At 35.5% G+C, this 15,358-nt stretch overlaps 1 protein-coding gene across 1 annotated transcript; it reads right to left on the minus strand.

Annotated features, from left to right (window-relative positions):
* Positions 1–5,638: 5,638 nt before the first annotated feature.
* On the minus strand, positions 5,639–14,589 carry LOC145776102 (uncharacterized). Its single transcript, XM_082587507.1, has 3 exons — positions 14,401–14,589; positions 6,422–6,513; positions 5,639–5,833 (listed from the first exon to the last, which is right to left on the minus strand). Exons 1-3 carry the CDS (start codon positions 14,587–14,589, stop codon positions 5,647–5,649), a joined length of 468 nt encoding a protein of 155 aa, XP_082443633.1. The 3' UTR covers positions 5,639–5,646.
* Positions 14,590–15,358: the final 769 nt, after the last annotated feature.

Raw genomic sequence — 15,358 nt, forward strand, 5'->3', positions numbered from 1 at the left:
CAATATTTATTGTGATGTACATTATACTTCTAGTTCGGTACAACTTGTGGGATTAGTTGATGAACAAACAAAAAAAACAATCAATTTGGTAGGCTACCATTTTTAAAAGTCTTTGACTTTATTTGATTACATTTCAAAAATAAAAATTAATTTCTAGACTAATTGTTTTTTCAGATGTTCGCTAAAAAAAAGAAAAAGGTTGCAAAAATGTCGTTTCCACTTGAAAAAATTTGTTTCAAACAACCCTAATTTTTACCTACATCTAAATGGACAAAAAAGTTGAACATCTGGCCACACTGCTTTCAAGGGACGACATCGACGTGGGATGACATTGGGGGGAACGCCGGGACGTGTTCAGGGGACAACATCGGTGGCATCCGAAAAGTATTAGGCCAACATCTGTTGAGGCTGAACAATGAACATGCATTTTCAGCTCTTGATTATTTTGCCAACAAAATTAGAAATCGTCTTAACGATGATACACTCCATACTCTCATGTTTTTGCGCCAGTATTACAATAAATAAATGTCGTTTGTGTAGCTTGGATAATGTGTATATATTTTCCTACTTTGCTAATCCCGGGATTAAGGAGTAAAAATCCCAGAAAAGCCCAAATCCTGCATTTCAAATTTGATCCCAAAATCTTAACCCTAGTTGAAGGAGTAGTGATAACATACTACCTTTTACACCATACACTTTTAAAGTAGTAAATGCCTACATCTGATATTTATTGATAAATATAATGTCAACAAAATTCAAACAATGATTCATGCTATAAAAAATGCCAAATACAGTAGTAACAAATATATATATATATGGTTGCTTTATTAAAGCAGCTTTTAACTCCTGGTAAAACAAAATTACTACATGATTGTGTGCTTCTCTTTGTTTTTGTTTTATTTTTTGCTGTTTTTTTTTTGGTTTTGTGGCCATGCTAACTACAGACATATAGCCTACTACATGATTTTCTATTCAGGCATGCTTTAAACCTTTCAAGGTTTTGCCACCTTTTCCCGTTTATTAACATGCTGGTAGGTCTATATCGACTATTGTAGTTAGTAGTACTTATATTTTTCATCAAGGACGCGTTAATGACGAAAAATAAAATGAATGAATGAAAATAAACAGTTATGCATAGCTTACCTGTAGAACAGCCTGGTGAAGAGTTGTACACAGACTGCGATATGTACAGTCCTTCTGGAGAGTGTGCATTCTTGCAATTTTCTTGAGCCATTAGAATTTGTTTATAACATGATGATAATTCACGCCATTCACTATGCACTTAAACAAACAAGTATAATATATGTATGGCTTTCTTATATTCAGAAGTACCGGATATCACTAAAACTACCGTGCACTAAAAAAACAAAACATCTCGGGTAGAATAATATGCAAACAGTTGAAGTATATATACTGCCATTAAAAAGTAATAATATAGTACTGGTATCAAAAAAGAGAAAAGGTTGAAACTAGGCTATTAGTATTAGTTTCTTGTGTCATTTGGATATTAAACAAAAGGCAGTGGCTATTTGACCAGCTCCGGTCTTTTAATCTAAAACACTATTTGACCGACATGACGTAGCGTATTTTTTCTTTCACCTTCTCTTTCAAAGCAAAAGACGAGAAAAAATGAAAAAAGTGCGTATATATATAACTTCTAAATTCAACAATTCCATTCAATTGGATCAGTGGCACGCACGATATTTCTCAGGCTGGTGTTCCCGAGGGAATGAGTTGATACTAACCGAAAGCATTTTTTTAAACTAAACTTTGACCCGAAGTGACTCAATCGTTAGGCTGCTGCATTTTTGTGGTCAATTTTTAATTTGAGTAGCCTACAGCCCAATTTTTTATATCTTTTCAAATGTGAGTACTGAACTCTCATGCTTGTTAACCTGTGACACACTAACAGTCATAAAAGTATGTCGAATAGAATACGAATATAGTGCTGGTACTAGGATGACAGCGAAAGACCAAAGGGTCAACAAGGTCAGCTGCCACCCTCATACAAGAAATAAAAACTAGAAAAAGAAGAGGTGAATAACAATGAGCCAACAATCACCTCAAAGCTAACCTTTCAAAGACACAAGTATGTTCTTTCCACCTAAAAAACTGAGAAGCTACAAGGACCCTCAAAATCTCCTGGTCGGGAACAGAACTGGAGCATTGCCCTAACCCTGTCTACCTTGGAGTGACACTGGACCGTACTCTTAGCTACAAAAAGCACATTGAAAACACAAAGGCTAAGGTTAACACCACAAACAATATCCTGAGGAAGCTTACCAACTCTGGGTGGGGCACTAATCCACAAACCCTCAGAATGACCGCATTGGCTTTGTGCCACTCCACAGCAGAATATGCATGCCCTGTTTGGAACAGGTCTTGTCACTCATTGAAGCTTAACTCGGTACTCAACCATTCTTGTCGTCTTATTACTGGGTGTCTAAAGCCCACAAATACCAACAAACTTTATCTGCTTGCTGGTATTGCACCACCACACATAAGAAGAGACGTTAACAGTCAAGCTGAAAGGCTAAAACAAACATGTGATGAAAAACATCCTCTATATGAAAAAACTGCTGCACAAACCCGGTTGAAATCTAGAAAAAGCTTCCTAACACAGGTTCAGCCACTCACCTCAACAAAAGAAAAAAACAAGACTTAAGCAATGGGAACAACAATTTGAAAATGACCCGTCATGCACTAAAATGAAGGTCCCACCATCAGACTCCCTCCCCCCAGGAGCAAACGCTCCTTGGGCAAAGTGGAAAACATTAAATCGACTCCGAACCGCTGTTGGACGCACTAAGTCTGCAATGGTGGAGTGCGGATACGACACGACCCCAATTGCATGTATCTGTGGCACCGAGCCCCAAACAGCGGACCACCTTCTTGTTTGCCATCGGCTTACCACCCGGTGCAGTAGGTGGGACCTGTCAGTGTATAACTTCGTTGCGGAAGAATGTGTCAATCTATGTTGTGTCAACAAACTTTAGAAGACTCGATAAAAGAAGATCAAAAAACAAAATAAACAAAGGATAAGGAAGTAACAAAGACAGAAAATAGCAAGCAGAAAACTCATGGTAAATAAAATGATTAAACTGTCCGTGTTGGATTTGTTGAGTTGGAACTCAGTAAGTATATAAACAAAATTTTCTGTCTAGTGTTTTGACAATGAAGCTGCGATGGACGACAAGTGGCTCCTTGTACCCCATCTTGTGAGTAACATTTGCACCTATCCAGATGCCAAACAAAACTTGTCAACTAAGAGCTTCCACCCAGATGGCACAGCTGCAAAGGACAATGGAAAAAAAGCTCATTTAAAGACCATGAAGCTCATTTATGTTTTTTAAATATTCAGAGACTTCATCAGGAAACGTATCATGAGCAGATTTTATACACACCACATTCACGATTAAATATATCGTTTAGTTTGATAACGTTAAATTGAGCATATGAAAAGTTTGTGGAGGAGAAAATAAGTATTTTGATGGTTTGAATTTGAGAATGTGACGTTGTGGAGACTTTACCCCAGTTAAGATTAAAATATTGTGGGTCTGAATGAAGGCGAAGTATATCGTACCATTCACAGAGTTCCAATAGGCACAAGCTGCCTTAGCTTATCAGCAATTCCGCAAGCTCTAGACGGTGATCTTTAAATCAGACAACTACACAGTACACTACACACCCCCACTTAAGTCTGAACATTGAAAAAATATGAACTACACGCAGTACTGTACAGTATTTTAAATCATTGGCCTGCAACCTTTTTTTATCTAGCAGGCCTACTAGTTTGAGATTCATTGCTGCTGTCACTTTTCAACAAGTTCTAAAATTCAAAACTGATATTAAGCTGCAGCTGTTTCTCTTCCACAAGCTAATTCTTATGGGATGCAATTGTAACTATGCTCACAACCCAATGAAAGTCATGACGATTTATAATAAAAAGCATGGGAAGACTAATGGCTGTAAAATACTAGCATAACCTTATGGTTGGTACCAGTAATAACTTCAACAGAAAGTACAGTACTCTCATCGTCATCACTTGTTCAGTTTGTGCTTTTCAGGTCAGAGTGTCGTTAAATTTAGCCTAGTACATAGTCAGATTTATCTTATATTTTTCATTTTATGTATATTGCAAATTTGTAATTCCTGATGAGGACACAAGTAGGCTACATGTCGAAAACATTTGAGTTTATGTCAATTACTGGTAGCCTATGTTAAATATATTTTTTGTGTAATACAATATATCAAACCTGTTAAAGTTGCTTTTTTGTCTGTCTGTACTTAGTAACATTGAGAGCCTAGGTTACTAATTGGTAAGCTGCAAATACAAACGTTCCTTTCAAGAATGCAGTTCTTTACTTTCTACAGTCAAAATTGTTTTGCAAGTTTTCTATGAATTGGCTCATACAGAACCAATTTAAAAAAAGTGGCCTACCTAAAGGTTGTTTTCTAGTTAAATACCAACTTAAATATACCAGTACTACACCCACAACAACACAGCTACCAGTAAATATTATTATTACTATCCCCCCCCCCTTAAAATAAAGTGCAAGAAAAACATCGCTGTTCAGAAATAAATACACCTATGGACCTACTTTGCAGGACAAAATTTTTATAAATGTTCCATAAGCAGGTAAGTTAAGACTGACAAGTGAATGCCTTTTTATCAGACTGTTATAATGAAATTATTTTTTACAGCGGCGATCTACCCAGGGTTGTCAGACAGCTTTTGAGAAAAAGAGCCAAACAATGTCGAAAAAAGGGCCAAACTGGGTAAAAAAGAGCCAAGTTGTTCAATAATGTTGATAACGTTGCTAATAAAACATAATAACGTTAACAACGTCAATAACGTTACAACTAATACAACATTGCAACAGCACAGTCTACATTCTACAAGAACAATTCCAAATCTTAATCTTCTACAGTGTTTCCACTCGAATCTTTGGCATTGGCATAAACATTGTCAGCTAAACACTGTCTAAAAATCGTAATAACACTTTTCAGTCTCAATTTCCGGAAGACATTTATTTAAATAGCTAGTTTAATATTTTTGTAGTATTAATAGTTTTCATTGTTTTAGTTTAATAGTATGTATCAACTGCTAAGCTAAAACCTCAATTGCTAAGGTAACAGGGATCAGTTGTCAGTAGATGTTACAGAAAATATATTTCGCACTTATTCAGTGCATCGTCAGTTCTGATAGAGGGCAGTTAAAACCTACAAGTAATGTTTTAAACAACATTACAGTGACGCAATAATGTTAAAACATGAGCGTAAAAAAATTGAAAAAGCATAAGCGTAAATATTGAAAAAATGCTGAATGAAAACTGAACCAAGCCGGCAGTAAAGTAAATTACGTATCAAATATAAAATATAAACTAGAATTGATGAAAGAGCGATGAGCAAAGCCTGCAAATGTAGCATTGTGACAAATTACGGCAAAGAAAATAAAGTATATGCGGAACACGGCAGTCAAAGGCAGTGATAAACAAACTAAGTACAGCGATAAATAATTAAATGGAGCGTCTTGGAAAACACAAAATGTAGCGTTGTGGAAAAAAGAGTAGGCAAAGACGGCAGTGAATAATAAGGCAGTAAAATATTGAAAAAATGCCAAAAATGTAGTGGAGCGTCAAAAAATTAAACTTGTGGCAGAATTAATTTTTGGATATTTATTTTGGCATGTATCCTATGTATCCATTTATCTTCACAAGCATCTAGATTATCAATATTGGGTTGTTCAACAAATGTGACATTGTAGCATTGGGAAAGTTGTGGTTCAGTACTTAGATCATGAAATACAGCAAAATGTTTTAATAACGCAGCCCTGTCATTATTATGCGGGGTTCACACTGAGCTTGTCTAGCATTTAGCATATAGCGGGTGGGCGTGTTTTCATGTCTGGCGTGTTTCGGCTTTATGATTTGCGCTGACATGTTCACATTGGTTTCCATAGAAATAAGACGTTAAGCGTGTGGAAGCCATTGAGTGAGTAAGCTTGTTCATATATCCGTTGACAAACTTTCAAAGTTATAACAAAGCCCGACATTGCATTTAAATCCGCTCGGATGCTTCGTCAACAAGAAAATTTGGTATTTTTTTTTTGAAAAGTAGCCTATGCAAGACTACTTGCAAATAACAATGAAGTTTTTCTTCTGGCATAGACCTGGGCTACTTTAAAAAAAGTTTGTTTATTGTTCTTTACAAGTAGGCCTACTTCACTTCCTGGCTGATTAACCAACAAAACAAACTGAAGACGGTAGCCTACGGTATTTTTAATAAATTTTTCACAAAACATTTAGATGGTTGGTGCACCCATATTTCAAAGAAGGGATGACCTGGGTCCTGGGAGAACAAAATTTTGTGACATAATGGAGGAATGCTTCCATCGTTTAGAATGAGTAGTAGTAGGTACCTTAGATGATCTGCTTTCTTGACAAAACGTGTCAGCACCGCTTTGTCGCTTCTACCCTTTTTTGGACCTCTGCTATGTTTGCCATATATTAACTTATATGGTCAGAATAAAAACAAATTGCAAGCGCAGGTTACTTTTATTTCAGCGATGTTAGAAAATACAATTGGTGGACCAAGTGGACCATTTGTGAAATTTCATTTGGAATCTTGTGTTAACTTCCCCGCTTCTCTTACAACTTTTATGGTTTGCCCTTAACCAAGACGGTCTTGCCTTAACATATCTCCGCATCACAACTGTCCAAAAAGTACAGGCTGTGGCTGACATCAGATGCTCTGCAAACATCAACAGTCATGTAAGACTGGCAATATAGGCTACAGCTACACGCGTCGGGCTCTTAATTCTTTGCTCTAAAAACTACCAAACCAAGCACGGATGTACCAAAGCAAGCAACTACGGTGTACCAGTATATTGTATTATTGTAATAAGGCTTCGAAGTTGAGGAAAACGAAAATTGACGATAACTACAACGTAAAAAAACGAAAAATCAAGCCGCAGATAGTGTAGCTACATTCATATCTACAATGGGCAAATAGGCCTAGCATAAGGCTTAGGCATATGATGAAACCAAGACCTGAACATACACTGCAATATTGAATCCTTTGAAAAAGAACCTACACCAATCATCTTAAACTTACTCTACTCTAACGACTAGAAATATTCATAATAATGATAAGTGATATCAATCATACCAGTGGCAGTAAACGTTCTAAGTCTAAACTAGGGATTGTAGATCATAGGGATGCGAAACTTCATCCGCTTTTGGCTTATCCGCAACACTAGAAGGGTTACGTTTTTTTGTAATTTACAAAATATTTTACTTTTTATGGGTCATACAAGAAGAGTGAAGTTGGTTTTAAAGTAATTTAAGGTTTTTAGTTGAAAGAAAGCCAGCAGTAAAGCGTAAAAAAATTGTCAAATTGGCAATTGACCCTTCTAATGTTGAAGGAACAACGGAGTTGCGCGTCCCGTAATGTACCGTCCCTAGTCTAAACACTGATTGAACCAAGTAACACAACGAACGATTACTATAGCAAGAAATAATCTAATCTGGTATAAGCATGAAAATGACGGTACAGTGCATATATGTAAGTCCACACATCATTGTGAATGCACAGTCCACACATTTGCAGACAATAAGCACTTTATCAGCCACACATATCAAAGTAAACTAGATATACAAATTCAAATAATTGCAAACAATATACAGAACAACATATGTAATGTAACCAGGGCTGTGGAATCGGAGGAATTTTGGCGTGTCCGGAATGGAGTAATTTAAAAGGCTCACTCCGACTTGATACAAAATAACGAAAAACAAAATTTTTGTTTAGACTCTTTTTAAAAGAATATAATTTCTTGTTCGCCGTATTTGGGTCTAAAACTTCACTCGAAAATAGAAGTGCTTGTTTTTGTTAAATTTGTAAAAGTCGCTGTATCAATTTCGATCATAACTTTGATGAAATTAATTTTTACAAAAATGGAAAACGATAAAAATTATAAAAAAAATGGAAACTCTGAAGCCGGAGTTGGCTAGTTATAAAACGAGGAGTCGCATATTTTTCGCAAGACTCCACAGCCCTCCCAGACAGCCACTTTATCTGGTCCAAATCTTTACCAATTTGGGTACGATTTTGGCCAAATAGAGTGGCTGTCTGGGTTGCATATAATAGCTTCTTTACGATGTTCAAATAATCTCAAATGAACTGAATAACGTCAGTGCAAACCATATTGTCTAAGCCAAGGCTTACTTCAAATTACTACAATACATACAATACAATTTTAGTGCCAAACTCCCCTCCAATCTTTTATCACTTTTCAAACCAGTCACATTGCAATTTGCAACAAACTGATGGCAAGCAGGGTGATCATTTGATCAAGAAGAAAAACACAATTAATTTGATTTTCACGTGCGCTCACATATCGTGACAGATTATGTAGCGTTCTAAACTAATCATTATAAGTTACTCGTAAACGATTAAAACAAAAAAGACGATATTTATGCAACAGTTACAAAGCATAAAAAGACGTACAGTATGAGCAAAACAGAGTATGGTTAACAGTCGTTGAACATTTATAAAATAGCGATTTTCATTTGTTGGCAATGCAGCAAAGTGAGCGCATTTGCCGCAAAATATCCAGTTCATTAGACAAACAGTTACATGTATATTGTATACACACCTAAACACTTAACCGACCCAACAAAGAGAAATTTCTCAGGCTCAAGCGAGTGTGATTCAAGAAAGTTTGAAATGTTGAGAAAATAACACCCAAAAGATTTTTTACAATTACAAACAATGCCATGTCTGGAGGCATAACCGATTAACCGACACAGTAGTTTAGAAGATATTTGTTTGGGACCATGTAAACTGGGGGAAGAGTAACAAATATCACCTGCAAACTTTATGTGATTAACACAAATATTAAAAAATCCGACAAGACAAGTTAAATCACACTTATGTGCTTTTCTGTTGAATGGTGCATACATACTAAACACTGTGTGACATGCACATATCAGAGGCGTGTTTGTCAAATTCAAAGTTTGGCGTGGTTAATCAATTGACCAAACAATGCTTCTTCATCTGTATTGTATGTAGCAGTAGACAGTGCTGTCCCTATTGCTGACGAGTTTTCTTTTAACATGGAGAGCAAACATTCCTGAAAAAAAATATAAGTTATGATGCAGGCCGCATAAAAAAGAACCACAAAAAAGTACTGAAGTTCCTTGATTTATGTCAAAAACCTTCAACACTTAAATAACAATATATAAATAACACGCTTGGTCGACCTTGGATGTAAACGTTTGTACAGTATATATGTATACCTAATTATGTATACCTAATACAATTAATTTTATGTATATTATGTATACCTGTATACCTAATACAGTATATAAAAACAATGAAAACTATCAATACTACAAAAAAGTGCTCAATGCTAAGCAAAAAAGCAAAGCAGAGCAAATTAAATCAAATATAGTTATTACTATCTGAAGCCTTTACAAATTGTTTCACCTAACGGATCATCAGAAGGTCTGTAAAAACATGTAAACAGTAAAGAATCGATAATTCTGAAAAGATATTAAATATTACAACTGTAATTTAATCTGCCAAAAAAAATCTCTAAACCTGTACTTCCTGAGGAGATATTAAATATTACAACTGTAATTTAATCTGCAAAAAAAACCTCTAAACCTGAATTCCTGAAAAGATATTAAATATTATAACCGTAATCCAATCTGCAGAAAAAACTCCAGAACTACTAAGGACAGCCTCCATCCGCCACGATAAAGTTTCAATCAATTTGTCCCAATGGAAACCAAGCAACATGATGGCAACATCTATGACATCACAAAGAAGCAAAATGCTTGTTATGATGGGCGCATCCTGTAGTAATCTGAACAGAATGAACAAAAATTGTTTTTAAACCTGTAAAAATTAAATGAGATTTACAACCTGTAAAAATAAAATGAAATTCAATTTTTTCAAAATTATAACCTGTAAAAATCCCAAGGAATTGTGATGATGTAACCTGTAGTGTCCTGAACAAATGAAATAAAATCTGTTTATAAACCTGTAAAAATTAAATGAGATTTATAGCCTGTAAAAATCAAATGAAATTTTAAAAACCTGTGAAAATCAAAAGGAATTTATTTTATTTTGAAGTACTTGAGTTTAAATTTGTTTCTATGACGACATTTGCCGACCAGTTCCGAACGCTTGTTCAAAAGGTGGCCACTATCAGCCTTCAGAATGGCCAGCTTTTCAGCCAAACATAGGCCACAATTGTTACGACCACCACCACTATAAGGCCGAGCACAGCTGTGGATGGACCAAGTTATTTTAGGATCAACACCCTTGTCCTTAAGGTCCCAAACTGCCTTAGATAGTTCGGTACTGTTTCGTTTAGACCTATCCATGAAGGTACATTTATGGTTGGAAAAACGTTTTTTAAAAGTAGTTTCACAACAACCAATGTAATTAAGAACCTTCGGGCTGTTATCAATGGTAGCTTTGTAAACAATGGCCTTCTGCAAGCATTGCCCATTCAAAGGACATTCTGGCCTCACCCTACAATTGCAACCAGGCTGCGATGGTATATTATCAGCCTGCAATATTGCTTTATTGTGGGAGGATATGACGCTTGCAACATTCGGAGTACAACTGTAGCTCAGCTTAATAGTATTACGGTTGAATATTTTGTGCAATCTATGATGGGGTGGAAAGTGTATGGAAACAAGTTTGAAAAATTCCTTACCAATATTGCTATCAACCTGCAAGCTGAAAGGAGGGTTAAACCATAAAATTTTCCGGCTCCTTTTCCTAGATGTTCGTAAGTTATTAGCAGGGTTGTAGCAAACTCTCTCCGCAAAACCACTTTTCAAAAGGGCATCGTTATAAACAGATGCGGTCTTATCAAATTCATTTTGGCCAAATGATGTGGCGGACAATCGCTTTGAAATCATAGTCGGGATTTGTCTCTTAATGTTGGGTGGGTGATTGGACTGGGCATGGATGTAAATTGGATCATTATTGGGTTTTCTATAAGGCCAGAATTTACCAGATAGCAAATTCAAAGTGACGTCAAGAAAATCAGTTTCAATTAGACCAGTATCCACAGTAATATTTAAGCCATGTTGTTTAAATAATTGAATGACATTCTTTCTCAAACGATCAATCTTAGGGCCGGATAAATTACGCAAAATAGCCAGACCATCATCACGATATAAGCCAAGCATGTCTCTGTCAACAATAGCAGAAAGTTCGTTCAAAAGAAACAAGCCGGCCAACAGGATTGCACTGTTGGAAAAAAATAGTAGTATTATACTTGTCATTTGAAATCAATATTTAATGATTCGAATATTTTTTCAGAAAGTAAGCAAATGATGATTGCAAATTGTTGACATTGGCAGTTCCTCTTTTTCAAGTTCAATCCCAGATCTCCATAGAACTAACTTTGTTTCAGTTTCAGAAAGGTCAGACAAAGCTATGTAGCTGTCCTTACGGCTATACCATTTCAAATGACAAGTACTACTACTTTTTTTTCCAACAGTGCAGTCCTCCATCTCAATACCTTCTACTCACAACACCCACTAACTAACCTACACAGGGTGTTCTCAGATAGAAAACACAATAGGGAAGCAGTCAGGTTTAAAAGAGCAGCCATTTTGAACCTCAACTAACAGGCTGATTGTTAAGAAATAATAACCATTATGATGTCATTGGTGTGCCTATTATTACATGACACAAGAACAACAATGTAAGGCTTGGAAATGGACAAATTCTGTGAAAACCATACTTTACTTTAAAATTAAATTAAAAAAAAAATAACAAAAAACACCTCTAATTTTTTTCTTTTTTATAATAAAATACATCTTTGATTATCTTACAAAAAAAAAATTTTCACTCTACGTGGATTCCCACAAGGCTTTTTGGGCGTCTTTTTGCGACCACCTAAAAACAATATAAGTTGCTATAACTTTTTTTGTGATAGTAATACACAGAAAACACTTGCATTTTTGGAATCCTCACCCTTAAAAATAGTGAAATCGAATGTTTGATCACCTCTCTATCATCAGGGGGCGCAACAAATGACATTTTTATGTTTGAGAGCTCATCAGCGCCACCAAGTGATCAACAAATTTCAAAATGGCATATCTAGTGAACTGGTTGATCAATTTTCATAATTTTTTTTTTGTTGCATTCAGAATTTCATGCACATCAACATATTTAGAAACAAAAAAATTCCAAGAGGGGCGGGTTGCCTTCACTTGTTGAATTATAATGGAATGACCCAGTGACATTGTTGAAACAATACTATAAAGTCACTCACTAAGTATAACCACACTCTCTACTTCATACTTTGTGAAGATTCTTCCATTAAAAGCAAGAAATTGAAAGCATTTCCAACAAAGCTGTTGTGATCTTTCTTGTGCAAGTTTTGTGAAAAATATCCATTTAAAAGACTTATCTGCACAGGACTTACACAAACAACTTTTCAATTTCTGTAATTTTAGGTATGGTATTAATTATTTTCTCCCATATCATCATTTTAGAAACTAAAATCCTCACTCACAACATAGTTGTAGTATCTGTGAGCTTACAGTAACAGTACTTATTCGAAGTGATTATATTTACAGTACTAGTGTTACCAGATAAGAAATTTTTCCATAATTTAGTAAAGTTTAAAGTAGTTGAAGACAAAACCATGGATTACCATGGTTGCAATCAAAAAGCATTGTTTTGTAAAAAGTGTTGCCAAGGATAGGTTTAAGCTAAGAGTTTTGCCCAAGATTTCAAAATCTCATAAATCACAAGTTTTTGTCTTCAGCTACTTTAAACTTTACTAAATTATGGAAAAATTTCTTATCTGGTAACACTAGTGCTGTAAATATAGCCACGCCTTTACTTCGTATTGCTAATTTCAATCCATGTGTTTATTCATCATCAACATCCCTGATCATCAAATACATAAATAAAACAACACAAAGTTTGTTTAGATAGCTCAGTTGCTACCCTGTAAATAAGCATTACGTACAGTCGTACACCTGAGATTAGTATGATGACACAAAAGCAGTAAAACACACAGTGAAAAACCAAAACATTACAGTTTACAAAAATATGAACAACACATGTTTTCACACTAGAACTAGATTTCTCTTCAGCTCACTGACATCAGCAACAGCAGAAACGTTTTTTTACCATGTCAGCAACGTTTTCTACCTACCGTAAGTTGTTTTGTTATCAATCATTATTTAATATTTTTTAAGTCAGAATATAAATTAATAATTACCCGGATGGCCTATATCTTTTTTCATTTCTTTCCGTAGCTTTTTCTTCAACTTCCTACCGGTAGTTCCTATCTTTGTATCTATTATGCTTTTCATCGTACAGGGCAGCAACATTTTAAGTTCTACCAGTTTTTTATTTAATTGTATATATGTTTTATTTTTTAATTGAAGCAATATTAACTGCAATATAAAAAAATTAATACCACTTGATCATGTACCATTGACATAGCCTAGTCTATGTCATGACTTAGGTTTGTTTGTTAAAGTAGGTACCATACTAAATTTTACTTTTAAATCATAGACCTAGCCTATATCGAATACCGGTACATTGTGTTATACCGGTACGGTACTGCCCTGTATTGTAGCAGGCCAAGTCAAATATAGCCACTCGGCCTTCATAGATTTAGGGCTAATAAAACAGCATAGCCTACGTACAATACTGTAGCCTACATATTCTAATTCAGTATAATGCATCTAAACCTGAACTACGCTTTCATTTATTTGCCAATTATATACCGTATAAAGTTGTAAACTGTATTAGCCTTATTGATCTTTTTGCAATGAGGTTGTTTGGAAAAAAAAGGTTAACTTACGGTATCTTTGATTAGTTTTAAAACAAAAACAATCTGGTTTTTCTGTAAATTTGGAATTATTTGTCAACTATTTAGTCTCACTCTCACTTAAGTATTCTAGTGAGATCTGACCCTGGTTTATGTTACAGCAATATTATAGGCCTAGTATTTTTTCCTAGGCTTTGATCTTTAAATGCCAGTATGTTAAATCAATTACATCTTGCTGCTGGCTAGAATTTGAACTGACTGCTGATAATAATGTGTTACAAAATATCTACAGAGCCAAAACTGCTGACAAACTATAGCCTAGCCCTAAGCGAGTACAATCAGCCGACCTCTTCCAAACCTCGACTCGAAAGTCGAACAGATCGAGTTCTCAACTTCTCATGTCAAGCGCGAAAGGGAAAAGTTGAAATAATTCAACTTCTGTTTTCACGCTTGAAATCGAGATCTCCAAACCGGTGGCGCGATTCGGTCACGCTTCACGCTCTCAGTGTGAACACTTTTTTTTCAGTGTGAACCATCGTTTTTTTGACACGCTTTATGATTTGCGCTTATGCTTTCCAAGTTGCACGATGGCCTGACCAGCGAACCGAAAATTTATTAACCGTTTGTCCAACATATTGTTCATGGCAAAGTAAACATGTTGCTACATAAATCCCATAATTGCTGCAATTGAGTTCCTGTTTTAACTTAAAAAGTCTTTGCGGAGTGCTCAATGTCGTTGTACGTGAAACCGGTGAAACCATTGACAAACGATGATGACCATGGTTACCACACAACGCACAGCGACCACAAGGGGCAGAATAACCTCTTTGTAGAACAGAAGATTGGATTTTTTTTGATAGATCTTTGTAGTTTGTAACATAATTTCCAATTGTTTTTGGCCTTGTGTATGTGACCATGACATCAGGTTTAAGTTCCTTTTCTTTTTCACTCATGAGTTTAGTTTTCATTCAGCATTTTTTCAATATTTACGCTTATGCTTTTTCAATTTTTTACGCTCATGTTTTAACATTATTGCGTCACTGTAATGTTGTTTAAAACATTACTTGTAGGTTTTAACTGCCCTTTATCAGAACTGACGATGCACTGAATAAGTGCGAAATATATTTTCTGTAACATCTACTGACAACTGATCCCTGTTACCTTAGCAATTGAGGTTTTAGCTTTTTAGATATGGAACAGGGATCGTTTCAAAATAAGACTAGGTCAGAAAGCGAGGCAGACTCCGACGCAGCTCAGCATCAGCCAAGAGCAGTTAGCTATGTATCAACTGCTTCCAAAAAGAGCCAAATATTGAAAACAAAGGGCCAAGGGGCCAAACAATTTTTTTTGGGGCCAACTACCTCTAAAAAGGGCCAATCTGGCAAGCCTGATCTACGCTGCACAATAAAAAAAAATAACATTTATTTCTGGCAACACTGCTTAAAACCAGATGACTGCAAAGGGTAGGCACTTTAACAAGCAGATTTCTAATAATCCACGCGCGTATCCAATCCAACCACGAACCAATGA

The sequence above is a fragment of the Aplidium turbinatum genome, chromosome 8, assembly GCF_918807975.1.
Source record: "Aplidium turbinatum chromosome 8, kaAplTurb1.1, whole genome shotgun sequence".
Classification (NCBI taxonomy): Eukaryota; Metazoa; Chordata; class Ascidiacea; order Aplousobranchia; family Polyclinidae; genus Aplidium; species Aplidium turbinatum.

Excerpts from the sequence above, each read along its gene's own strand:
- LOC145776102 (XM_082587507.1), bottom strand. The coding sequence starts at position 14,589 with ATGGTTTCACCGGTTTCACGTACAACGACATTGAGCACTCCGCAAAGA. Across the intron at positions 6,514-14,400 it reads GCCATCGTGCAACTTGGAAA|TTAATATATGGCAAACATAG; the intron begins GCATAAGCGCAA and ends TGACCATATAAG. Across the intron at positions 5,834-6,421 it reads AAGAAAGCAGATCATCTAAG|GGCTGCGTTATTAAAACATT; the intron begins GTACCTACTACT and ends TAATAATGACAG.